We start from the raw sequence: 27,484 nt of genomic DNA on the forward strand, positions 1-27,484 counted from the left end.
AATGAAAACTAGCTGCCTTTAATTTCAATTGCCATTCTCTGTTCTTAGTCATGAACTGCTGGTGTGGAACAGCAGCATGAGTGACAATGAAACGCTGGTGAAGACAGTGCATGAAGCTCACAGGCCAAAGATGCACTGTCCCTTTCATAGGGATTATACTTGTTTTTCCTGTGTCTTAAAAATAAAAATCTTCTCTCTTTAGTAACATTGTTTGCATCTTCCCTCACCATTTTCATGGCAGTGTCTAACAAGGAATCTCTTCAATTTTCAGTTGCTACAAGGCACATGAATTTGATTCTAGCTTCATTATTTGATCGTTGTAGGCAAGGATCCTCATGTTCAGTACAGCTTACAGTCTTGCTAATGTAGCTCTACTTGGTTTCTAACATAGTTACACATATTAAAAGCTCTATTTTTCCACTGCAAGTCTTGGAAATATTTATTGCTACTTCTGCCCACAACACACATTGTGATTAGAAGAGCACCAGGAATTGCCACAAGAATTTCACTCTTAAAATTCAAGCTGCCAAATTGGTTTGTTTTACAGTCACGAGGATCTCAAGAACCTGAACTGTATTTCAAATTCCTGAGATCTATTTATTTTGTAAAAGACTAAGATGCACTTCAATTTTATGTCTTCCTCGCAGCACCATGAACTAGGAGTTTGCTTACAGAAGGCAACCCCAGAGCATCCCATTTTCGCCCAAACCTTTCATGGCCCATAGGACTGATAGGACAATGTCCTTGCAGGATGCCTTCTGAAACACCAGCACTGCTGCATGAGGTTCAGAGAAGAGGAAAACCAGAGACAGCCCTGAAAAATATGTATCACGGGACAAATCTAATTGCTTAGCAATGTGTAAGAGAACAGAGCTGATTCTAAGACAGAAATAACCAGACGAATTATCACTACAAATAAATCTATCTGATCTTGTACTGTTCAGTAGTTTATCCCTGATGGCTGATGGTATCTTTCCAGTACTTACTGTACTGTCTCTTTGCTTGTCTTCTTTTCTTTCATTACATGCTTAGCAGACAGAAACACATTCAGTGCTTTCATCGGGTCAGTAAAAACAAAAAATAAAACCAAAACCAAACTGAAGGCTGTCAGGAAGAAGAAATACATCGGCCCCCATCCTTTCAATCCTACTATACCAGTGCTGTTGAAAGGAGATACGTGGAATTAGTTTTCACTACTTGTTTACATCAAACACAGCCAACTTAAACGTGCACCGTAGAATGCACAGCAAAGAGAGGATAAATTATTCAGCATGTAAGAGCTATACACAAAAAAAGCACTCAAAGTAGCTGTATCTTATCTGTGCCTAAGCTTTTACTAGATCCCTAACAAATATCTGCTTAGACAAACATGGCTTGAAAAATCATCAGTCCAGTGGAAAGAGAAAAGGAGTAACAAATCGGTCAGAGAATAGTGTGATGCTCATCGTGTGTGGTCTTTATTGTCTCTGCCTCCTACCCACTATGCATCCACCTGAGATGCAAACCTTCCCTGACTGAAGGCTTAGTGTTTGGTTTCCATAATCTTGTATGTATTAATCAATTTAATTCAGATGTCTCCAGGCCTAGCCCCGAAGCAGGTAACGCTGCGTGTCACAGCACATACCACCTGCTCTCTATCTGCCCCATTGTTCCCGCTGCAGTGCAGCCAAGACTCTCAGTTTAGCCTATATGAATTTTTTCATCATAAGATAATGTCACCTTGATACCTATTTCATTCTACCAGATTTATCAATTCTGAACTTTCTCTTTATGAACATTTCACGTCCATCTCTTTCTAGCAGCTGTTAGCTTATCTGTTTGAACTAGTAGTATAAACAAGTGCAAAGGCATATTTCATTTTAAATACAAATTACAGTGCAAATGAATGGAAAATGCATTTGTATTTTTTACTGGGGAAGCTGAAGGAATAACAAAGCCAAAGCAATAAATAAGTGAAGCTGTCCATAAACTTAACAATATGCCTATGGTAAAGCATTTGCACAAAACAAAACTATCCCAACACCAAAAATAAAATCAGAACAAAGAAGAATCAAATTAATTCAGTCTAGTTTGGCCCGATGTGGAGCTCAAGGACAACTATGAACCTGCTAATGGCCTGTCTAATGGACTTGATTCTAAGCCTAAAGACATCATAAAAGGAAACAGAGGCATTTATGCTTTCAGAAATAAAAAGTCATCTTCCAGCTGCTTTCTCAATTTAAGTTAATCATGCATGAAAAATATTTAAAAACAAATTCAACGGAACCACATCAATTTACAAAGCAAAACAGTACTTCTTCATTAGAAATGTAAAAGCAAGATTCTTACTTTGATATTCCTGGTTGAAAAGATTCTTGAAATACCATCACACCAAAAGAAAGGATTTTGCTAGCATGCCTGTCAGATGAAGAATAGCTGAAGTGACACACTGTGATTTTGCAGTACTGCGACTATGGCTGGTAGAAAAGCCTGCAATGGGAGGAATAATAGAAAATTCCAAGTTCTGCGGATTCAGGGAAAGTGAAACTTCAGCTAATACACTGTTTGTGAATGCTGTTGTTATGGAGCTGAAGCAGAGCTAGAAGATAGAGAAGCTCAGTGAGTGCTGCACCCCGTGCTGGGACCCCAGTATGAGAGAGACCTGGGCACACTGGACAGAGTCCAGTGAAGGGCCACACAGACGATGGAGGGACGGGAACCTCTCCTGTGAGGAGAGGCTGACTGAGCTGGGCCTGCTCAGCCTGGAGGAGTGGAGACTCAGGGATCTCTCGCAGGGTGCACAGAGCCAGGCTCTGCTCAGCGGTGCCCAGGGCCAGGCCCAGAGGCAGTGGGCACAGACCGGAGCACAGGAGGCTCCCTCTGAGCACCAGCACCACTTCTGTACCAGGCAGATGATAGAGCCCTGGCACAGGCTGCCCACACAGAGACTGCAATCTAAACTCCTTCTGTTGGGACAGATGGGCTCTTTCTGTTTAGCGTGCCATGCCTTTGTGTTGTGCCCTGATACCCAGTCTTCCTGAACTTACTTGTCCATGCCAGGCCTGTCCCTGTTCAGTGTTTCAGGTTATCAGCACCTGTTGTACCAGCTTAAAAGCTACACAACTTCTGCTTCGCATGCTAAATAAATCCCTGATTGATTAAGTAACACAAACTTCCATTTTTACTTTGTGTTTTCTACAATTTCCAGTAGATCAAATTGTGTTTCTCAGGGTTTTATGCAGCGCTTTGTGTGTGGTCACATCAGCATTCAACCCAGTGCTCCACAAATTCATCTCCAGAGCACACAATTTGCAAGAGGAGAGAAATGAGGAAGGCTGTTGTTTTTTATTATCAATACTCGTATCTTTTATGTCTGGCATCTTTCATGAGTAACTGAGTGATTTGAGGCTCAAGACTACTTTCTTTTTTTTTTTTTTAAATATGTTTAAATACAGCATTTAAGCTGGGATGCACCATGGGGGAACAGTGCTGCTATCTCTGGGGACTGAGGTGAGTTGGAGGCCTTACTACAAACTGGGAGAAGTGACATATAAAAACAGCACTGAGGTTTGGGTCATTTACAGTGCTGGAGATCAAAAATGAAAGAAGAAAATGTTGGAAAAATTTATATTCAATACAACAACAAGGAGATCATTTTCAGATATTGTTAGGCAGGATTAGAAGTAGAGTGCCTAAACCAGGAGCTTTTCTTTCACATACTTGAGCTAACACTTTGTACGTTCAGAGCAATGGATTAACTGTCCGGCATGCTTACAGTTACCATCTGTCTATTCAAAGAAAGGCTAGATAAAAAAGGTATTTTTGGGGGGCTTTAAGGACTTCAAAAAGGATGAGATGTGACTAATCTCTTTATTGAGCGTTTTATACTGCCTGAAAACAGAGAAGTATTTGGAAAATCTTAACTACAAAGCTTACCTAAACCAGCCTCTTGAGATTCTTTAGTTCAGTCTTTTTCATAGCATCACCAAGCATAAGCATGGATAACCAAAGCCTTCCCACGTTCCATTCTCACACAGTGAAAGCAGGAAGGCTTGAGACTCAAGTTCACCCCAGTCCAAAGGAAGATGCCTAAGCATGATGTGACTAAATTCAGAAGCACACAGGTTTCTCCTTTGGGAAAGCACTGTGATGTAAACTAACATGGCACACTTCTTCAAGGTCCTGGCAGACCTATCCTCTTAGGGCATTGTGCAAATAAAAGCATATATCCTGTTGGGATCAAAGTGCTGCTCCCTGCAATGGGAAGCCTTGAACAGCATAACTTGACTTCTACCTTCACAGTGTACTTCCAACAAATAATTCCACAGTCACGCTTCTGGAAGACTTTAGTCTCATTTAGGTTTTGATCATGGAATTACTATTGATGTACACACATTTGAAGTTATATGCTTTTTTTTGGAATGTTTTATTGACCCAGAGCCTATGGGATATGTGAATCAATAACTAGAAAGATGATGTTCCCCCCCACCCCCCCCAAAAAAAAATAAAAAATAAAAAAAGTTTAGAAACCTATATTCTTGCTTGGTAAGAGATCTCTGTAGAGATACTATTAGTCTACCTCCATTTAGACATGGATGATGCTGTCTCTGCACAGACAGAAGATTCTTCCCTAGCAGACAGTAAGCAAAATGATAGGTGATGCTACAGAATTTTTTGTTGCTGCAATTTTCAGAATAAAATTGCTAGAATCTGTTGCAGATGAGATCACGGGATACAATCTGTGCAGCACTACAGAATTTTCAAGCAGATGAGGATGCCACGGTCAGCTGGCTCAGAATGAGTTACCTACCCTTCCTACTGTAACCTCAGTAACTAGTTTTTCAACAGAACAATTTGCAGCAAGACTTGAAAAAAAATTAATTGGTTGCAATAATCTGTGCTGGGTACTTCAGCCATGTCCCTCATGTAATTACCCTTTTAATTCAATACCACATAACTACACTATGGGTTCTTTGGCAGACCAGGTAATACTGAGTAGGCGTGAGGACGTTGCGATGTACGCCCTGTATTCTCTTGTCAAAGATACAATTCTGACTGGCCTGCCCTCTAAATTCACTGCAGGCTGAGGCTGTTCAAAAAAATGAATGTGTACAACTGCATGAAAAAGATTAAATCTGAGAAGTAATGGTCAAACCTCAGATCAATCAGACAAAAGCTAGTAATTTCAAAGGACACTAACTCTAAAAATTGTAATACCATACATTGCCTTTTAGCTTTTCTCTTTTTAATCACAGAGAAGTAATTGCAGTAACCTTTTAATAGCTTAAAACCATAATAAATTTCAGAATCCAATTAGCTTTACTGGAATGCTGAATAATAAACTCTTTTTCTATTAAATTCCTCAGCCAAGAAAAAAAAATAGCAGACAAAATAGGACATTTCCTGGTGATGGCAGCAGTTATGAAGACAACCCAACCATGAGAAAATAGTGACTTAAAACAGCTGCTGAACACTGACAGGAGAAACGTCTGCCAGGCTGGGAACCAGGCCTAGGAACTCAGCCTTCGGCTTGGGAAGCTGGGACATCCTGAGAACTGAAGACATCCTACAGATACCATCGATAAGGGCAAAGCAAGAAACTGAGCAACAGCTTATTGTCTGAGAAAGGATGGATCAGTTTGGGAAAATATAATTTTTGCTTAAGAAAATGAAAGAAAATGGGTTCTTCACAGAGAGGGTGGTTGCACACTGGAACAGGCTCCCCAGGGAAGTGGTCACTGCACCGAGCCTGTCTGAATTTAAGAAAAGATTGGACTGTGAACTTAGGCACATGGTCTGAACTTTTGGGTAGACCTGTGCGGTGTCAAGAGTTGGACTTGATGATCCTTAAGGGTCCCTTCCAACTCAGGATATTCTATGATTCTAAAATAAGAAATATCATCATCTACTAGCTGTCTCAGGAGGAAGATGGAAAGTAACAAGATCTGTTAGTCATCAGAAGTGGTGGTGTGCTGCATCCTCTCGAGTCTCAATGAAATAAAAAGAGCCTGAGACTGACTCCCAGCTCTTTGATGCTCTACACAACGTGGCATGGTTCAGCTTCGAAGTGAGACTGTGAACGCTACTGTGGTCCCATGTCTGGGCCCATTTCTGGGGGTGGTCAGTCTCCTCTGAGACTGTTTTTTAAATCACACCCTTTGAGGTCAGTATGACCTTGCCCCCGCTTCTGGGGTCAGCCTGCTGCATTTGGGTCTGGTGAATATGTAGGTGAATACGTATATACATGTACGTAGCCTGTCATAAGTACAGTACTGAGAAGCATGACCTACTGCACGCGTAGTCTTGATAACTATGACCCACCACAAGCATATTCGCTGCTACAGAATTGGTAAGTTCATAATCTTTAAGTCTATTCACTGCCATAGTGTTACTGATGTTTGTTGAACCTGAATATCAATCCAGATTTGCTGCTATACACTACTTGTTTTTACAACCTCTCATTGCCTTTCTGCTCCCTCTCACGTGAGCTCACAGCTGTGATCTCCGTATACCTGCAGGGCAGGGAACCCTGCAGCTCATTACTTGGGGCAATGATTCTGAATGATGCTGGATGAGTTGGCATTACTCGTTTTGGTGGAATTACTTAAATTCATTGGTGCACATTTATGGTGTCTGGCTTTTACCTTTCTTGCAGTCATATGGGTAAACATTGTGAGAAACAGATTTTCATATAATTTACTGTAATTATATCAAACATCTCTTTCACAAATACAGAGTAGAGAAAATACAATAAACATTAGGGAAAACTGAGAAATTTATTGTCTAAGAGCCTTTTTAAAAAAATAAAGGTTTTTATAAATGTCCTAAAAAGCCATTATTGAACTTACATGGATAGTTTATACGGTTTGAAAAGATAAACACTGACCCTATGAGAGGAATGGCTCTTTTAAGACCAGATAGAATTTAAGTCCAGACACAAGGTAGATGTTTTGCCAACAGCAAACATGTTTATAATGGAATTAATAACATGCTGCTTCCTACTCAAAATGCTCATACTCAGTAAACCATTTAAAAGTTCCAGAATGACTGGCCACAGGGTGCCAAATCAATGTCTCTGCCTTTCTTTCATCACTTGTTTCCAGCAGTAACACAGTGAGTTAGCACAGCACTTCCTCAGCAGCTTTACCTCAAATAACTTTTTGGATTTAGCTGTTAATCTATGAAAATAACTGGGTTGGGGCCTCTGCTGCACCAGTACAATATAGAATCAGAGCATCTGAGAAGGAACTGCAATCTAGATGCATTTTGCCCAATAAGGGCCCTGGGAAGCCATGCTGAGGGTTTCAGAGCAGAACACACCCTGAATCCTTCAGCAGTGTCACCTTGCAAGCAGAAAGGGTGAGGTAGAAGTTACTTAGAGAAGCTCTGGTATATTCAGGCCAGAGGACTGCTAATTTTGGTACATTGCACTCCATGGGCTATTAATTGACTGCAAATTTGGCAGCATTTTCTGAACAATCTCTGGTATTCTGCATAGCAGGTTGATGTCAGCAGATCTAATCAACAGCTAGTCTGTGCACACAAAGCATGTCCCTCCTTTTCCACAAACATAAGTCTGTATTAAAATCTGAGCTCTTACCCTATATTGAAAATCCTAGCATAACTTCAGGAATTTGTGTTATTTTTAGAGATCTCGGTAAATTGGAAATTGTATCTCTGGTGAAGCCAATCTGTACTACTGTCTTTTTCCTTTCATTATGAACCTTTCCTGGCAAATACAAGAAGATTATTTTGATGAACTGTACTTTTTTACTTTTCTGACTTTCTTCATTTTTCCTCAGCACAAGGATGACTGCCTAATCTGATTATGCTGACGTGGAAATTAAATCTCCGCATAGAGTTGACTTATTCTGGACATAAGCTTTTCTATTATCACAGTCTGGGCACAAAAGGATCAGGAGTTAGCAGGCTTTGGCTTTTGTTTACTGTAAAGTGAATCTAGACAGATTCGACAAGGGCTTCCGCATATTTTGATGACTAAAACAACTTACTTGTTTCTACAAATAAGCATATAGCTAGAACTTCGTGGCACCAAAATTAGTAAAAGAACTGCCCAGGACACAGATGATCACTTTATAAAATCCTCAATTTGCAGCTTGGACCTAAGCGGATTGCACGTTCCTGCCGCTTTGCTCTGTAACACCCTTTGCCTCCCCTTGATTTTAACATGAGGGCTTTTTAACATTTGTACAAATGGCTGATCATCACAGTGGCGTGACGGTTCAGATACGAATGGCTCTGATGCAGGCTTATGAGAAGAGCGCTGATAAAACACCCACTCAACACACGATGCTTGCGGGGCCAAGTAAATCTTTCAAGTAAACTGCAAATAGAGTTAGAGGAAACAGATGAGCTTGAGGTCCCAACTAAGACATCCCAAAACTCATTTGTTTCTCTTTACTGGATCAATTGGTCTAACAAAACTTATTTTACCCTCCTCCGCAAACCCTGTACGGCTTCTGTCCTCCGCCCTTCTCAATGTTACCTGGTGGCAACAACTGCTCGGTTTGCAGATCTCGGCGGGCTCTTACCCGTATCACGAACACATCCCGGGCACGTAGGAGACAGCGAAGGCGCAGAACAAAGCTGTGTCTGTTCGCAGCGCCCCGCCGACCGGCAGCACCGCCGCTCCCTGCGCCGACGGCCGCTGCCCCGCGCCACCACGTGCGCGGCCCCGCGCGGGAACCGCCGGCACGGCGGGGGCGTGGCCTGGGCGGTGGGCGTGGCCTCGCGGAGGGGGCGTGTCCCCGGCGGGGCGGTGGGCGGGGCGTGCCGGGCTGCCCGCGCGCCGTGGCGCGATGCGGGGCGGGCTGGGCGCGCTGCCGCTGGTGCTGGCGCTGGCGGGGGCCTCGAGCTTCGTGCTGCTGGCCGTGGCCATGGCCACCGACTTCTGGTACATCATCGACGCCTCGCGCCTGGAGGCGGCCGCCAACGGCACGGCGGCGCTCAGCTCCCACTCGGGGCTCTGGCGGACCTGCCGGCGTGAGTGGGGCGGGGCCGGCGTGAGGGGGCGGGGCTTGAACAAAGGGGGCGGGGTTTGAGTGGGGGCGTGGCACCCGGAGGCCCCGCCCCTCTCCCCCAGCATCGCCAGGGGGTGCCGGCTGCGGGGGCTCCGGGCGCTGCCCTGGGTGTCCCGGGTACCGCAGCGCTTGGTGCGCGCTGCAATAACCCCAACCCCAGCCCCAACCCCATTGCTGCAGCCCCGTCCAGCAGAAGGGCAGGTGACTGCCTGGGATGGGACCCCGATGGTTGGCGCTGTTACGAAGGACCCCACAGCCACGCATGGATGTTGCAGGGTTTTGCCCATTTAGCTTCACTGCATGCGGGGCGTGTTGCTGTAGCACTGGGGTTAATCTGGGGTTTGACTCCACCGTTAGGAGTGTGGAGTAACCGATGGGCATCGTAGACGAGAAGGACGTTACTTTGGTGGAGCGCTGAAAATCCCCTCCTCTGCTTCCCTGCTAGGAACAACTGTTTGCAAAGGAGAAGATAGCATATTTATTGTATGCACACACACACACAAGGAAGAGAATATATTGCTATATTTCATTTTTGTCCTTTGCTTTTTTCTTTTTCCCCTTCTTTATCAGTTAGGAACAAATGCTACCCTTTGATCAACCCCTTCTGGCATGGGAATGCAAACATCACCGCCTCGCACAGACAGCTTTTATGTGAGTAACGCCGTGTTATTTCTGTGCTGCCATCCACCCTTCCCTCCCTTCTGAGCCACTTACACGGTCCTGGTTCTGATTCGGAGGGGAACTCTTCAGGCAGGTGCTTTGGCTGCTTCAGTGCCAGAGCTGTCACTGCGTGGCATCCTTTAGTGTGACTTCTGTTGATGGAAGCATTTATTTCAGGTCAAGTTCCGCTAGTTTTTTTCCAGGGAAGCAAGATGTTTCTGCCTGGCATGGCTCAGGAAGGTACCTGATTGCTTAAGCTAAACAGCGAGAGTGTTCAAAATACCCCTCCCAAATAGTTTAATCCCTTAAGCAGACAGTTAAATTGCTGTTTAAGACAGATACTTATCTACCCTGTCATTGGGATCCTTTGCACTGAAAAAATAATGAGTATGCAGGAACTTAATAAAACAAACCGGTAACTAAAAGTGTTCAAACTCAATGAAGAACATCGTGTTCAAAAAGCTTGCCTGAAGTTTCTAATTACACACGCTGGTATTCCTTGCCTTTAGATTCACTTGTCAGTATCAGCATGTTTTCCGACAGTCCATACTAAACACTTTCAAATGCTTTTGGGCTTCTCATAAAAGACGAATTAGCTTATTTGCATCATCTTTAGCATGATACTGTTCATACAAGAGTTTGTATGTGGGCCCTTTTATTTTATTTACCTCTCCTCTCTGACCCTGTTTGTTTTCCCCATACAAGCAGAATATATGCTTTTGTCCTGTGCCTTAAAGCTGTATTCTCTCCCCCAAATCCATCCATCTCCCCGAGCAGCCCTTCCGAGAGGCTCAGAGTGTCTTTAGTCTCTCGGAGCAGCATCTCCAGACAGAGCTAAACATGGCAAAGAAAGGCTACGGTGCTAACGCAGCTGTGCTGCAGCAGTGGCTGCGAAGTTAAAGCAGCAGCACGACCCCCGTGGGCTGCTGAAACTGTGGGACTGGCGGATCAACAGGCTCAAGCCTACCAGCACAGGTTGTTCTCTGTGCTTCCCAGTGTAAAAGTCCCATTGCTGTCATCTTCCTTGCATAGGAAGACGCAGGACCTCCGCTGCTTGATGTTGGTGAAAACTGTGCAGGTAACTGAGAATGACTGTCTGCTGGATCATGTAATCCTCTCCGGCTAATTTACTCCAAAGTAATATAATTTTTACTATTATTTAATAGTTCACTGAACCTAACCACACTGATCTCATTTTAAGTGTGGGTACCTCAACTAGCAAGTTGGAGGTTGTCTAAAATTTTAGGACAAAATTATTGGCACTTCAAAAATTGTGTTCATATTTGCAAATGCTACATCTGTAATTCTTCTCAGACAAGGAAATTTTAGATTACAGCTCTTTGATGGAAGCTGAATTCTGCCAAAACAGAATCAAAGACTATTATGGAGCTCTTTTTGATACAAAAATGATGTTGGCTTGGAAACAAAGGACGTCTTTGGTAGTCATAAAGTGTAAAAAAATAATGAATGGGAAAAGAATGGATTCATAACTGTTTACAGACTCTTCAAAGCCTCAGAGAAATTTTGTCTCTCACATTAAATACTATTCTTAGGTTCTTGGGCAAAGACCACAGGCTGCAAAGACACTCGTGTATTTTCTTATAAGCAGGTGTAATATGCCTAAAAATCAGGAGGTAAGGAATTAAGGACACTTTAGTTAGAAGAACCTGTGAGGTTTGATTAGAACGTGTTACAGAGTGAAGTTTTTGATATTTTAGATGGGCAGTTTCAATGCAGTTAGGCTACAGACCACAGCAATAGCAGCTGTACTTCTAGGAACAACAGGCATTTCTAAGGGTCATCTAGATTTGTTAAGTACTGAGCTTCGTATTTCTTCCTTAGGTATTTTCTGCCGGTGGTCACTGAATCATATTTCAGCTAACCTTGACCTAGAGTAAATTTTAACTAGAATTTCAGAGGACAATTCCCACGTTCTTGATTCCAGTGTAGTTAAGGTAATTTCTTCATGTGTTGCTACAAGGGGCAAACAGGCTAACTACACAGCTTTAAATGCATTTTTTTCCTTTGTGTGCCTGTGCCGGTGTCAGCATGAGTCACATTCACACAGAATTAGTCTCATCCTGTCTTGCTGTACACCCGTATCTCTCCCTGTTTGATTGGCAGACTGCCTTTCAGCAGCTCTGGTAACATCAGGCACATTTCTTGCCTTTTATTCCTTAAAAATCTGTAAAGGGCTGTCTCTTAGTGTGGGCACTTAAGTCACACATCAGGAATCCCATTCTGCTTTCTTCAGTGTTCCCGTGCTCTTCCTGGCACATCTTAACTAGACACGAGAGCCAAAAAGATGAGGGAAGGTCTGTGCCCGTGTGCATAGAGCTGAGTCTAAGTGGCAGCCGACGTGCTGGTCATTGCCTGAAGATGAACCCTTTGTTAGGGAATGAAAAGCCTGCACATTGCCTCCCTCCACATTTCCAATCCCTCCCCTATTCATTCCCAGCAGTTTCCTTTGAGGCTTACTGCATGCTTCAGAGGGAGCTCCTGACAAATTAGAACAATTGGGCGTACAAATTAAAGTTCTGTGCTACCAGCAGCATCGCTCAGGCAGTCAGCCTCAGTCTTGTTAACCCCGAGAGTATGATGGATTTTCACATCACTAGAGCACCCCCGAGCAATTTCTCTAACAGATTAGCCACAAGCATGCCTTCCCCTGGACATTAACCTTCCACTGCTTTTCCTACCACTCCCTCCAGCTGAACATATGACATACACCCCCCCTCCCCAAACCTACAATGTATAAAATGTTTTCCCACTACAGATTACATTATGGGATGAGTCTATTTGTTTAAAACATCAGCCACCATCCAAAGAAAGATATGACTTGACTACCTGCCAGGAGCTTTTCTGAATTTTCTGCATTTATAAAATGCATTTTTGCCAGAGGTGTTTATTTTCCTCTGCTCCATACGGGACTTTATGAAATACCACGAAAAGGTATCTTTCTGAGGGAAATTCCTCTATGCTTTCATAACATAAAATTAACATTATTTCTTTTTTCTGGATCTGCTCTGCTAATTTGGTGTAATGGAAGCCCATCAATTTTGTACAGAAACTGAAAAACCTCTTTATTGCATTTCTGGGCACTTTCTAACATGGATTTTCACAACAGCAGCTCAGGCTGCAGCAGGTTCTGCATGTCTGAAAGACCTGAACCATGCCTGTGTTTAGCAGAACTGCTCGAATCTTCCTAGTGCTTTCCCTCTCCAAATGATGCTGAGCCAGGATGACTGTTACCCCATCCCAGATGTCAGAGGTAATCCTTTCAGCAAAACCTGACAGAAGCCAAAGCTTCCACTGTTACCAGCAGGTAACATTCAAAATCACATCTAAGATGTTGGGGATCACATACAGAGAGAGGGAAGGAGTGGCAGGATTTAATCAACTGAAAAGTTTTCCCCAAGAGTTGCTGTAAAATGATTTTATCAAAAAAAAAAAAAGGGAAAAAAAAAAGCTTTCAGTGGGAAAAGGTTACTCTTGGGAGTTTTTGTAATACAAATATTTTTAACTTACCAAACTCGGTATTGTCATTTAAGTAGTAATTGCCAGTATAAATTTAAATAAAGGTGCACCAGTGTAATCTGAGCAAAATGGACAATTTTGTAAATATATATATATTTTTTTAAATCAGAATTAATCAGTACTCCAGGCTGGGTTTGAGTACTTCTTGTAGGACAGTTAAGCTGTCAAAAGAAAATCAGTAATGTGTCAGCTAGGTACTGAAGTGTCTTGGCAAGACCCTTCTGTGAACTTGACTTTTTGGAAGCTCAGAAAACCTGTTCCTATGTGTCTCAGTTGTGGTTGGAGAGTGACCCCTGCCTAGTAGCATACCAATTACTTCCAGCTACATTCTGAACCACATGCAATATGATTTGCTGATCCCAGAAAGCTGTCGCAAATGTTTTTCCAGAGCATGGTGGAATTTGTTAAATCGTGGTGATTTATGTGTGTTGACTCCCCCTGCCTTGTTGAAAACCAAAGTGTCACAGAACCACAGAACCTTTCTTTCTTTCTTTCCTTCCTTTTTTTTTTTTTTTTCTTTTGGCACATCAAAGCAATATCCATAATGTGTTACTTGGCCAAAACTTAAAAGAGGCCATTTTGGTCCAAAGATGGAAGCAGATGCAAAATTACCAAATGCTTAATTCCTCTTAAAATCTCTTAACTTTGCACCAATAGCTGGTGTTGGGGCCCATTTACACTGCAGAGCTGGAGCCAGTGGTACAAAAATAACACTACAGGAACTGTTAGTTACTGATGGCTACCTGGTTTTCCCCTTTATTTAGTACTATTTTCTTCCTGAGCTGTCCTGGGATGGTCAGGTAATGTCTGTGGCTTCCACTTATACGCAACTGAAAGAAAATGCTTGTAAAACCAAGATGGGAGTGTGCAGCTGCCCATCCACAACTGCTGAAATTATTCTCCCCAGTGTATTATTATTATTTTTTAAAGTCATTAATTTACTTGGACCCATGAGGCTGCAGACAAGTTAGTGCTTCCTGCAGGGAACTGGCGCTTCCTGGAGAGAAACAAGCTCCGCAGTAGAGTCAGTTCCTAAAGACCTCCGTTGCAATGTAACAGTTGCCTCAGTTTCTTCCTCAACAGAATTACTTTAATAAGACTGGATTTCCTCCCAGCATGCAGACCCTGTAACAGTCACTAACCAACTGCTTTCACTCTTCTCCCCCCTCTTAATAGTCCTGCTTCATTTGTACTGAGTTAAATGATTGTACTCATGGTGCTATCCTGGAATGACCATCTGTTTGGCTGCCATTGCATATTACCTGGTGAATTTACAGTTCTCTGCAATTTTTCTTTTTGGTTTCAACTTATCAAAAAGAACAGCTATGGTTGGACTACCCATCAAAAGCCAGTGTAGGGGCCATGTGAAATAAGCCCCAAGTGCAGTACACAGAATTTCTGTCTTCACTGATATGGCAGATGTATACCCAAACAGATCGTTGTTTCTGAGCACCAGTGCAGTGGTTCTTCAGAGGGGCTCCAGTCCTCACAGTAGATATTATAGTAAATATGTACAGAAATCTGAAATAACAGAGAGTGACAATTTCAGATGAATGTTCTCATTTTCCTATATCATTGCTATCATAGCAATAGAATTTGAACCGTGTTGCACTGCTTATGCTTACCATTCCATCCATTCCTGGCATTGAAGCTTCCCATCAGGTCAGCATCATTATATTTCTACTGTCTTCACTTTGTCTTCCAGTTCAGCTCAAAGATTTGTTAGCAGAGAAGAGCACAGAGCAGACACCGCCAACCCAAAGTCCAGAGCCTAGCCAATTATCCTGGGCCACCCTAAGCTGTCAGCTCTCCTCCACCACCACCTTTTCTCTGCTGAACAGGAGGGAATCCAGGCCCTTGAGTCCCTGGGGTTCTAGCCCAGAAGCCTTACATCCAGCCACAGACAGCAATTCTTTTCTATTGCTTGTTTCTTCAGGTTGTTTCCTTCCTTCCTTTTGACCAGGTCAGGCTTTCTGAGTGCACCACTTCATCCCCCCTGCCAAACCTTTCCAAGGCAGCCCTGCTGGCTGTTGCTCCTGCCAGCGTTCTGCTGGAGCTGCAGGCTTCTGCGCAGCTCCTTCTGAGGGGCTGGTTAGTTACTGCTGGGGAAGGCAAACAGGTCCCTAATAAGGCTCTTCTGAGCTGCTGCCATTTGGATTATTTCTGATGAGATGACTGTTGCAGATTTCTAGAGGCTCCTTGCTATATTATAAGCTGTGCAAACAAATCCAAAGTTAGTTTGCAGCAACAAAGCTCCATCAGGTTAACAGGAGACGATTAACAAAGCTGCTAGACCTGCTGTTGGTTAGCTCCGATACCGTTCAATTCCTGTACCTCGTCCCAGAGGTATCTGTTACAAACTGCTCATCACCAACGGTGTCAGATGGTAATTTAGAAATGTCTGCCAAGCACAGATCTAGATGCATGCTGCGTGTGGACAGCACTCTTAGAGGCATTTGGTCACAGCTCGAGTAAAGCAGCTTTGGCTAGCTGTAAAACCGCATGAAGACGCAGCAAGCGAAGTACTTTTTATATGTTAGTTTGTTTCAGGATTGGATCTTCTGGGCTAGACTGACAGGGAACTCGGGCATTATTGAGAAATCAATGTGGAAAACAGATCTACTTTATGGGAAGTACACGTACCTGTTGTGCAAAATAATTGTTTTTTCAATACTGATCTTATCAAAATAAAGAGTTATATGCATAATACATAACAGAAATGTGTATTTCAACACAACCTAAACAGAAAAGTTTGCAAAGTTTGTGTTTGAACTTCTCTTCCAGGTAATTATTGAAGGCAGAAATACAGTAAAGATATTTTAAGTCATGTCCTTCTATAAACTAATTCTGTCCCTCTAATCAAGGCATATAATGGCATAATATCATATGCCAGATGGCATGAATTCAAATTCCTGAGTGGTTTCCATGGCAGCATCTTAGAATAAGTTTTCCAGGCAGTTGCAGATTACACAGAAGAAGCACAAATGGGTATTAGGTATTGAACTAGAACACTCAAGGTGATAGAAGTCCTGTTTAGCCAAATGCAGCCCATTAAATATTTGATTTTAAAACAGCCACAGGTGATTCATGAGAAACAATGATCCCAGCTGTATTTAGGAAAAGGCTGTTAAGTGGGATGTGTGGGGTTTCACCTGATATATCCCTAAAACATACATACCTTCACTGCAGAGGGCCTAAAAATCTTTATTCTGATGTTGCATGCAGTTGTCACAGATCAGTAATGCAGTTTATGACACTCCCCAGGATAACAGTCTGGGGTATGGGTTTGTTCTCCCTTTGGTTCAAAAGAAAAGACACTCAGGGCCTGATTGTCTGCACTTGTCCTAGCTAAGGTTACAGTCCCAGCTGCAGAAGCTGAAATCACACGGTGGAAAGGAAAGTCAAAGAACGAGCAGCTGTCAGCACTTCTGTCCTGAGGAGTGGTTTGGTAGCGGTGAGGGACTGGTGAGGGATGTGACAAAGCACAGGCCCTGTGGTGAGCGTGTTGACGTGGCTACCCTCCCACCAAAGCCAGGCCTAGGGACAGTTGCACTATTCATACTTTTTAATGTTAATTGCATCAGCTTTCCTTCCTCCAACCCCTTCTCACCTCTTACCCACAAGACTAGTATTACTAAAGCCAAGAGGACACATAGATATCAGGAAGGTGGAAGATCAAAATCAGGCCTAATACCCTCAGGAAGCACAACCAGGGCAGAAGACGAGCCTGTTCCTGCTGCCTCTGTAGAAAATGAGAACTCAGTTGTGTACCAAACCTCTGTTCTGTCATGTCACATTGCATTGTGTGCCTGACAACCACTCTTACTATGTAAATCTCCTGGGCCAAGTTCTGTGCCTATTCCTCCTTTTGCCAACAGCTTTGACATTCTGATTTATACGCAGTGAGCTGAATGCTGATTTGAAACTTAGCACCTGAGAACTCCTGCAGGTTTGTGTTTCCCAGTCATCAACATCAGCCATGGGCCAGTTTTGCTGAAGGAAAGGCCAGGCACTATCCCCAGACTTAGAAGCAAAGAGAGAAAGAGCTCCCTTCTGCACAGAATGCTGAATTCCTGCTTCCTGGACATCAACTGATACCAATGGAGGGCTACGTCGGGCTCATTTAATACCAGAAACTAATTCCAGCATAAATGAAAGGAAATGGAGGAACAAAAGGGTGACCTCCCAAAACTGTCATGTGCAACATTTTTCCTTGGGAGCATGTCATGTACGACACAAAATGACTAGTTATGTCTTAAGACCACATTCCACTCAAGAAATGAGGTATCTGCCCTGTTCCCATGCTGGCTCTTCCGAGCCTTCCAATGTCTCCCTGAGCATAACTCGGGGTCTCCAGAACACCAGAGTAACTAGAACTCACATCATGCTTTCCAAAGAGAATCCAAGCTTTCTAGTAGGTCACAATATTTCATTGCCAGTTCATTGTAAAACTGAATGCTATCTTTCTTGCTTTTGTTATAGTTTTATTTCTGGCTTCCCTTGAGTCATCTTTTCATTTATCTCTATTGCTTGGTGCATCTTCTAGCTGAGGCAGTTTGCTCTTTTTTCATCACATTTGCTTGAGATTTTTCCTTTTCTCCACTCATCAGGTCCAAGGAAAGTCCAAGCTACAACAAATAATGACCAAAACTACCAGGACTTTCTTACATAAAACAACAACCACCACCAATCAACCAACAACAAAAAAAACCACCTTGCTATGTTTGATCAGAGTAATCTAGTACTTTGCCTCAATATGTTTCGTTAACTCACTGGGAATATTTGAGAGGATGCTTCAACCATTAAGAGCTAAACAGCTAAGTCCTTGACACATTACAAGGCACCATCAAGATGACTGAAAGAGCAGCTTTGTTCTAGAACTGAACCAAGTTACATTTTTTAATTAGCCTTAGCGCAGATTCAGTTTTGTTTACACAGACATTCTCCAACTTGCTTCAGTGACTTTACAGTAGTACAAATGAGGAATAAGATGAATAAGTTACTCCCATTCATAAATTTTCTCCGAGTAAAGCTGAAGGGCAATTTGCAGATTCTTCTTTATACAGAAGGTAAGGAGGAACAAATACCTATATTAATGAGGTAATAACAAATCTTTACCTAATTATCAAAGTCAAGTGGGTGTTGCAGTTCTGAGCATCACTCACGAGTCACAGCTCCAAAGACACAGACTGAACTAACTAATTGAAAGAACAAGCACAGAAGCAACACAAGTTGATCCCTGACTGTGTGCAATCATTACAATTATACTGAAGAGGATAAGCTGGCTTCTTACCCAGTGACAAGTGGTGTACCTCCACTTAAGCAGGAATTACGGACACTTAAAAAAAATGATCTGATTACACACAAACTCTGATCTTCTGACTCATTTTCCTTGGGAACTAGCTAATGTTGTATTGTTATTTATCTGTGAAATTAAGTAAGTCACTGAAGCCCAGAACCCCTCAGAAAATGGAATGTAGGTTTCCTTTCTCAGTAAATTTTCTCTATTCAGGTATAAAGTAAGAGGATGCTGGAAATTGCATTTACTTGATTTTTTGTTATTATTCTAGGAAAGGTAGGGTTGAACACTGTGAATAGATTGCATGAGAGAGAATGAGACAAAGATGGTTTATAATGGAAAAACAGCATGATATGAAAAATACATAGCAACCCTCTGTTTACACAGCTATTCAAACGTTATAGGGATCAATAAGGACTAATGTAAAACATTTAGCATAGGAGGAAATAAACCAGCAGAGGCTAATGTCCTTAGTGAAGCTGCTGTAGAAAACAATGACAGACACAGAATGAGAGCTGGGTAGGGAAAATTGCCTCTACTTCTTGTTCTGCTGCAACAGAGGAAAAGGTCAACAGTTTGGTAGATCAGCAGAGGGTGTGACAGAAAAGAAAGCGTTTAAGCAAAGCATCTGCTAGACTTCACCAGCCAAACAGAACAATGCCACTCACTATGATAGGTATGATTTAGATAACCTGACTGCTTTTTATTAAGGTTGCTAGTGACTACCAGATGCAATGCATCACCTGCTAGCCAGCTAGGTTTAATACCTGGAAACAGATTTATTGCTTAAACATGTCCATGTAGACGTATCCTTTATCGTCACAGTCTCTCAAGCACAGTCTGTAAAGGGCTCCCTCTGAGTGATGCCTTCTTCTCCATATCGTGTATTTGTCCTGCCTACTTAAACCGAGAACCCCAGAGATAGGTCAGCTCCTTGTTCGTGCTGCACAGAAAAAGGCTTTCATCCTGATTAGGGGCCCTGCTCTCAATAATGATTGATTACAAGTTATTAATTATTAATTATCCAGTGACACCACAGTAAAACATTATGATACTAACATTCTCCATTTTTCTTCAGACATGCATGGGACATTTGTCATCCTGATGCCCCTCAGCCTGATATTGATGATTTTTGGAGGAATGACTGGATTCATCAGTATTCTTGCCAGGGCCTACCTACTGCTTCTAATGACGGGTCTGCTTTTTCTTTTTGGAGGTACTATATCAAACTCCTGGCTTAATGCTTTTAGATAATAAGAGATTATATCTGGGAAACATCACTTTACCTTCCAGAGGAAAAGGTGAAGCAAGACTTCGCTTTCAGAATAATGCTGCTGCTCATTCACTTGGTGTCTGTGCAGCTCCTGACAGGGCTCTGGAGTAGAAAAGCTGCCCCACAGAGCCAGGAGTGGCTGTGAGCACACACAACCATACATCCACATGGAGCAAGTCACACCCTGAACATATGACTGCTCTGTCCATTGACAAAAAAGATTAAATACCTTCACAGCACAGTGCTTGGAGTCTTCACAGGTGAGGTCTGAAATCTGAAGTTATGGAGATGTGATTTTGGTATTAGTAGAGCACAGGGTTTGATAGGCTGGCACACACCTTATACCTACAAATTAAATGATGTATTTTCAAAGGAGTTTGAATAGAGTTCCTGAAGAGGGTTTTGCTTGGTATTCCTGGGTTGGCTTTACTGCTAGTTCTGAGCTGGAGTGTTGTCTCCTAACTGTTGGGGCACAAAGCCTTCAGCTCGTTGCACCACCCCAGCACAGCTTGCCACAGGCAGCTTCAGGTCACAGCAGCAGGTTCTAGGACTTCAGTGGCTTGTGAGAAGGCCAAACACCGTACAGGGAAGACGCTGAGGGTTATTTGCCCATCAGTCACATGCTTACAGTGCAACACTGACTGAAGAGGTTTGTGTTCCTCAAGGAAGGTGCTGTAGGGAGCATGTCACAGAAGAATTTTCCGATTCGTCACAATCGCCAGTTGTACAGCATATTGTCTGAAAAATATGATGATTTTATATATATTTCATTATTTTTGCTCTATGGTAACACCAGAGTTCCTCTTTAATCCTCGTGGACCAGGGCTGTGTCTGCACCAGTGCAGAGCTGGGTTCTGATCCCCAGTCCAAATGTGAGTGAGACCAGAGTCTCCCTCAGCCTGCATTGGGCCGACAAGGATCCCGAACAGCGCTGCTCATTGAAGTTACCCCTAAATAAACCCCTTCCTCCTTTCCTGTTGGTAGCTGGACTGAGAACAGCAGCACTGTTCACATGGAAGATAAGTGCAATTACTGCAGTTCACCCAAAATCCAGTGAAATGCACCCAAACACTGCTGCCACCTGAACCACCTGTTTGTTACTCACCTGTTCCTGGCCCTTCTGCCCATGTCTTCATGTGGTAGTGGCCTGGTTACCAACTTCTTTACAACCAGACTTTTGCAGGGGATGAAAGCTCCATTGTTTTTATTGCCCCCGTTCAGATTACTAAACTGAAATCCCATGTTTTGAAATTCTTATGGAAGGAGCCCCCAAAGAGCTGTTTTAGTTGGTGTAACATTTCAATTTGAAGCTCATCAGATTCTTTTAAGTTTTGTGGGGTTCATTTCGTCATTATTTTTGCTGTAACCACAACCTCTGCATTTTAAAAAGTCATTTATGAATTAAAACAAAAAACATTATGTTGAAGTAGGATAACTGGGTTTAAATTCATCTCCATTTTTCTCCCCCAAAGATATATTCAGTAGTGTTTTGTGAGGTACTTGCAATAGAAATTTTCTCCCACAGAAAAGGGGATCGTCAGTATTGGTCCACATCACCTGCTCCTATAATCCTGTTTTTAAGAAGAGAGTGAGAAGAGATTCTTGGAAATAAATGTGCTGCTGTCTCAAAGTCTTGACTGAACCTTTCAGTCTGAAGTTCTTACAAAGACCAGCCACCACCCATTATGCTTTTATTCTGAAAAACAAACAAACAAACAAACAAACAAAAAACCAACAACCCTGTATGTCCTATTTCCTTAGAACATCAGAAAGCTGAACTCACTAAAAAGGCTTAGGCTATTTGAAAACTACCCTAAATAGTAAGTGAAAGATGAAAAGCTGTGAAGTGCAAAGCACGATTATCCTATTGAGGAGTGGAGTACTCTGCCTTTCTAAGACACACAGGGTTGCAGAGAGGGAAAGGAAACACAAAGACATTACTGGGGAAGGGTGGCTACAATTCGTTCTGAACCTGCAGCTAGTGTTGTTTCTGAGGTCAGCGTGTACAGACTGATACGAGACCAGAGCCTCCTACTCAGGCAGTACTGTTTGGCTGTTTCAGCTGCACTGAGGCTTGATGTATGTAACAGGTCTATACGATATTCCAGTTCATGAAGCTTGATATTGATTAGATAGTCCTGTCCTGCCAGAAGGAAGTATTTTAGGTTGTAATTCTAGAAATGTGATTATTTGGGAAAATAGCAGAACTGATATGTTCCACATCCCAAGACATAGTATTTGGTTCCACTTTTTTTTTTTTTTTTTTTTTTAAATGCAGTTACATTTGAGGAGGAACGCAACTCAACAAACCCTCAAACTTCAGTGAAGCAGTCACTATTTCCATTTCAGCTCACAAGAAGTATAGAAAAGTTTTTTGTTTGTTTGTTTGTTTGTTTTTTTTTCCCCTTGCAGAGGCCTAGAACAAGGCACAGACATAAAAGTATGGCTAAAATCAAGAACATGAGTATGAATTTTGACTGTTGGATAACCCAATTATCTTCTGTCTTAGTCTGCCTCTACTAAAACTTGTCTTTCTGGCAAAACCATAATCACATCTAGACTTACGCTGTGATAAAAGCCCAACTGATTTTTGTATCCCTCAGAATCAGATAAGACACCGTCTTTTCCAACAAATGTTCCAGTGACTCCCACTTCTCCTAGACCACAGTCCTCAAATTATGGGCCTTCCTCTGTCTTCTTTCTTGTCACTGAATGAAGTCTGAAGTTTGTACATGTCCTTTGAGTGAACAGATGATAATCCCAGGATTTAGCACGTGCTTGTGCTAGATGTACAGTTCCCCAAGTTTGCTAGATTCAGTACAATCCTTTCATTCTGGAAACATCTGGCTTCTTGCTTGAGAGTCAACATTCAAAACCAGCCTAAATTCAGGTCACTGACCTGAAATGCAAGAACCTCTTGCCATGGGCTTTCTTGCGTAAACAACTGTACATGATGCACAGCAATGAGAAATTAGGATGTGTTATAACATACAATGAAGTCGGAGATGCATGAGGTACCCGTAAAAGACATGACTAGATTTCTATTGCAGAAGGCTTGTTGCTACACATTTTGATTCAGTATTGAACACGAGAAACTCAATATATAGAAAAATAATACTTTTTCTCTCACCCTTCCCTAAAAAACAGCTTTGACACAACTGGGGAAGTAATCAGAGGCTAAATGGTAATCTGGCCTAGGTAGATAGAAAGGAATGGCAAGGAAGCCCAAAGTGCAGGTATTTTTACTTTCTGCAGTGGATCCTGATTAACTGAATGTGTTTTTCTTTCCCAGCTCTTGTTACGCTTACAGGGATTTGTGTCTACATCGCATATTCAGCTGCTGCCTTTGAAGAAGCTGTCTGCCTCCTGAGGAGTAAGGATGTCCTGGTAGAAATTGACATCAGGTTTGGCTGGTCTCTGGCCCTGGTATGGATCTCGTTTGTCGCAGAAGTGCTCACTGGGGCTGTATTCCTCCTGGCAGCGAGAGTCGTGGGCCTGAAACGGCGGCGTGAACAGGCGCTATGAACAGCAGGTATCATTGCAACAACAGAACCTGGCAGAGCACAGAAATGTGGATTGCTTGGTCTGTGTGGTCACTGGGGGTAATAAAAATGGCAAGGCTGTGACTAAGTATCTTGCCAGCTGCCATAAACTCTCCTCAAAATTATCTACAAAATACAAAAATTCTGATAAATCAGTAAAACATTTTTAGTGTTGTCAATAAGGAAAGCTTTGTAGCTTTAGAAGAAAGTATGCTTCATTGTTAGTGTTTTTAAAATAATTTCAGCTGGTAGCTCATACGACATCAACATTCATTGCTTAGAACAAGACAAATTTCTGGCTTTCTGTTGTCTTTCTGCTTCCCCATCTGTTGTCCCTCAGAGTACCCTGCAGGCCAGGCTGCACGGTCCACTTAGCTTCTGATTTCTCCTCTGAGACTCCTAATGGGTATGCCCACAATTCCAGGCACATTGGCAGCCTCTACCATATACGAAATATGATGTCTGTATACCTGAAGCCAGGCAGAGAGTGTGGGGGCTAAGAATTCTCCATTCATACTGCACACTCCATACGGCTTTGTTGCACAAAGCAAAATCAAATGTAAATGTCCAGAATAAGAACTTCAGAGAATCTGGAGAAATTCAGTGATAATCTCCAACACCATGGCATGGCTAGGATATCTAGTCTAGTGTCCACTTCCCACATTTATAGGATCTTTCTTTTCCATAGCATCTCCCCAAAGAGGCCCTCCTGGCTCCTCTACCACAACCACACTACTGCTGTGACAACACGCAAAAATGATCATTTGAGAGATCAGAGAACCCCAGAAGCCTACTCTATGTCAGCTATGTCTAGTGACTAAGGAGAAACACATCATCATGCCATCTTTTTAAGAATCATTACTCTTATGGTAAAAATCCCCCAATGCTTGTGGCATAATGCCACTGGATAACCCTGGGGGAAAGGGGCCACAGGAACAGAAAGTCCTAACAACTCCAGCCTTTAATAAATAGTTAAATGGAGGACAGCAGTATAAAAGTGATGCTGGGCGGACATTCAGGCTTTGACACTTGCCAGGCAGAAAGCTCCATGTCATCCTCACATTCTTTGAAGTGTGGAAAAGATTGATTAGGGTTAGTATAGGAATAATACATGAGAATAATTGTTGTAGAAATGGCTTAATGATGGGACTCTGTAAGTCAGGTTGACAGTTGGACTTGATGATCTTGAAGGTCTTTTCCAACTGAAATTATTCTATGATTTTCTAGAAATGAGTTTTGGTGCTGTGAAGAAATGAAAGGATGTAAGGCCTAGATACTGTGAATGACTCAATACTCGTTACCCTCCAGACAGCCCTGACTATGGCAGTGAAGTTCTCAAGGGCAATATAACGGGGTGTGTACTACTCTCAGAGAAGCTACAGCTGCTTTTCTGGATGTTTTAATTAACCACTGCAGCCAGCCCCAATCTATCATATGCTTTGGGCTACGTACTTACCCCCTTCAGCTCATTACAAGCTGCTTTTCCAATCTGGTAACTCAGAAGACATATCTAATAGATTTCCCAATTGTTACTTCGCAAATTTGATGCTTCTTTCTCATGAAAACACTAACATGCTGCTTTGTGCTACAGTATGTTTAACCTGTGCCCAAAACTGCTGAGTAAAACTGAGCACACAGGATGCCTGAATTTTATCTGAAGGGCCAAGCAATTTAGTTTTCATTTATTTTACCTCTGGGCAATTGCACTTAAGTGAAAATTTACTTTCATGCCCTCTGAAGTTATTCAGGAAATTTTTTCTGACTACTGTGGCCTGACATAAAGACCTGAAAGTGTAAAACTGCCCTGCTACCTTTCTGTCCTGTTACGGACAACTTCAGCATATTACAGCAGCTCCAGACCGTGACACAGGAAGGCACGCTGCCATTGGGCAAGTCCCTTGTGCTTCCTCCAGCAGCGCAAAGGGCATCATCTACCTACCTCTGTTAAACATCAGAACGATTTGATCGTTGTCTTTTTTTAAAGATTGCACATTTACTGAGCTTAGTCCCACAGTACCAAGCACTTCACGAAAAACAGCAGTGAGCTTTGCAGGTAAAAGGAAAGGAAAACATTACAACGCTGCTGTGAATGGGGAACTGAGGCACAAACACTGCCCATGCTCAAGCAGAACCAGAGGTTTCCAAATCCCAGCCTAAGACCTTGGGTGGCAGACGTGCCATCAGAATGAAGTGAGATTAGAAGTCCTGAATGGAGCAAGACGTAGAAGTCCTGTTAACAGCCAGTACAATTTGTAATTCTCGGTTGTTCCCACATGGGTTTTCACGTATTTTCCATGTTGCCTTGCGTTGGGGCAGTGTAATGGAGTCATTTGACAAGTTAAAGCATACCAAATCAACGCTATAAGGAGGATAAGAAAAAATCCTTTGTAGCCAAAATTCCACCTGAATTGCTCTTTAAGTGAATTATGTAAAGTGTAACACTTCTATATTTTGGTGCTGGTGAAGTTATCTAACACAGTACAATTATATGATGTTAGTCAGACATTACAGTAAGCTGTAATAGTAACATACCATCTGAGTTATTTTTCAGTGTTTATTGCAGATGTTATATAACAGTGGTTTTGAATGGTGTAAAATTAAATAAAATGACAACCCAGAGCTGGGAATTATTTATGAAGACATGGAATAACTAAGATGTACATATATTTTTCTTTATCTTTTTCTGCAGATCTATTCTACAGTTTATGTGATGCTTTTGAAGTACCTGTGTCACATGTGGTAGGTATTTATAAGATACTTACGCAACTACGATATACAGTACTCAAGTGATCAAACCTAATTAGAAAGCCAATGAATCTGTTATTCAATTAGAGCAATTCACATTTCCATGGCTTTCCTGAATTTCTCATTCTGACTTCCTGCAATATCTGGCACAATGGTAATAAAGAGTAATTTTGGCTCCTATACTTGCATAGCCCCTGATTTTTTTTTGAAAGTTCTTCTGAATACAAAGATTGTTTTGAACAGTCAACAAAACTAGATAGAAATAATAGAAAACAATAGCTTTAAACAATTTGAAATATTATACTAGAAAGAGAAAACATCCTTGAAAAGATTTTATGTAATTCAATCCAAGTGATCTTATCAGCCTCCTACTTATAATGAAACTAATATTTACATGATACCCAGTTCTTTGCTGTATTTTTCCAAAATGCACTAGTGAAACAAAGAGACTTGACTGCTCCCAGTACCTCCTGGTGAACTGCAAACTCATAGGTAATTGGCCACATTTAAAGTGAAGAAAAATAAACATTATACTGAGCAGAGCAGAGCAGTAATTTGAACTGATAGAGTGCACAGAGCTACTGGCCAATGCTAGCCATGCACGGGCTCCCTCAAAGGATGGCAGATTAGGATAGGAAAGGTCACAGAAATCCATGGGGGTAGAAAAACTTAAGACTTGTAAGAGCTTTAGAGGAAAGGCCGGTGAATATAATGCAGACATGCAACCACAGGGAGTCTGGGTCTGTTCCTGAGCTGGGTGCCATAGAGCAGCATTTCTACTTCAGAAGTCTTGATTTCCCTTTTCTCTGCTTCAGTTTACAAATTTCTCTGAGTGAAACAGTGTCCCAGTATATACCAGTAAAAAACATGTCTCCTATTAACAGATGAAGTTGCCTCAACTCTCCCTGGAACTGGCATAGCCGTGCTCCAGAGTCTCCCCTGTGCCCCAGTGCTCCCCGTTTGTTTGCTCAGCAGGCACAGTCATTAGCTCCGCAACCGCAGGCGCTGGGCAGATGTTCTTGGAGGCCAGGCAACACCACCCCGAAGGCCAGTTCAACCCACAGGCTTTAGCCATCCCTCTTTTAGGTTATAGGTCTTTAGCTACTAAAATACGTTATAGTTAGGTTAAAAACAAAACAAAACATAAACAAAAACAAAACATAATCTTTTTACTTTTACTGAAACATTATAGAGCTGTCTTACTGTAGTAACTTTCTTGTACTTTTTACAAGTCAGTTTTAACCCTAACTGGGCCTTCAAATGTTTCCCCCCTTTTGCCAGCACTTTCAGCAGTAACGCTACTGTCACATTCAGTCTCTGGATGGACATCAGCAGTGGCAGTATCCACCACTGGGTCACATCCCAAGTTGGTGACACGTATGTAATGCTAGCAAGCAGACTTTGAATG

The 27,484-nt window shown here is 42.3% G+C and overlaps 2 protein-coding genes across 2 annotated transcripts in view; one reads left to right on the forward strand and one right to left on the reverse strand.

Moving 5' to 3' along the window:
* The window catches only part of METTL22 (methyltransferase like 22), a 23,733-nt gene extending 15,229 nt beyond the window's left edge, over positions 1-8,504 (reverse strand). Inside the window, exon 1 of the mRNA XM_032197713.1 lies at positions 8,486-8,504. The gene's annotated coding sequence lies outside the window, so the exon portion shown is untranslated. The remainder of the gene's footprint in view (positions 1-8,485) is intronic.
* Positions 8,194-26,258, forward strand: TMEM114 (transmembrane protein 114). The gene is made up of 6 exons (XM_032197791.1): positions 8,194-8,305; positions 8,737-8,982; positions 9,591-9,671; positions 19,595-19,732; positions 23,082-23,321; positions 26,021-26,258. Exons 1-5 carry the CDS (start codon positions 8,194-8,196, stop codon positions 23,312-23,314), a joined length of 810 nt encoding a protein of 269 aa, XP_032053682.1. The 3' UTR covers positions 23,315-23,321; positions 26,021-26,258.
* The last annotated feature ends 1,226 nt before the right edge of the window (positions 26,259-27,484 follow it).

Source organism: Aythya fuligula, chromosome 15 (assembly GCF_009819795.1).
Source record: "Aythya fuligula isolate bAytFul2 chromosome 15, bAytFul2.pri, whole genome shotgun sequence".
In the NCBI taxonomy this organism is placed as follows: Eukaryota; Metazoa; Chordata; class Aves; order Anseriformes; family Anatidae; genus Aythya; species Aythya fuligula.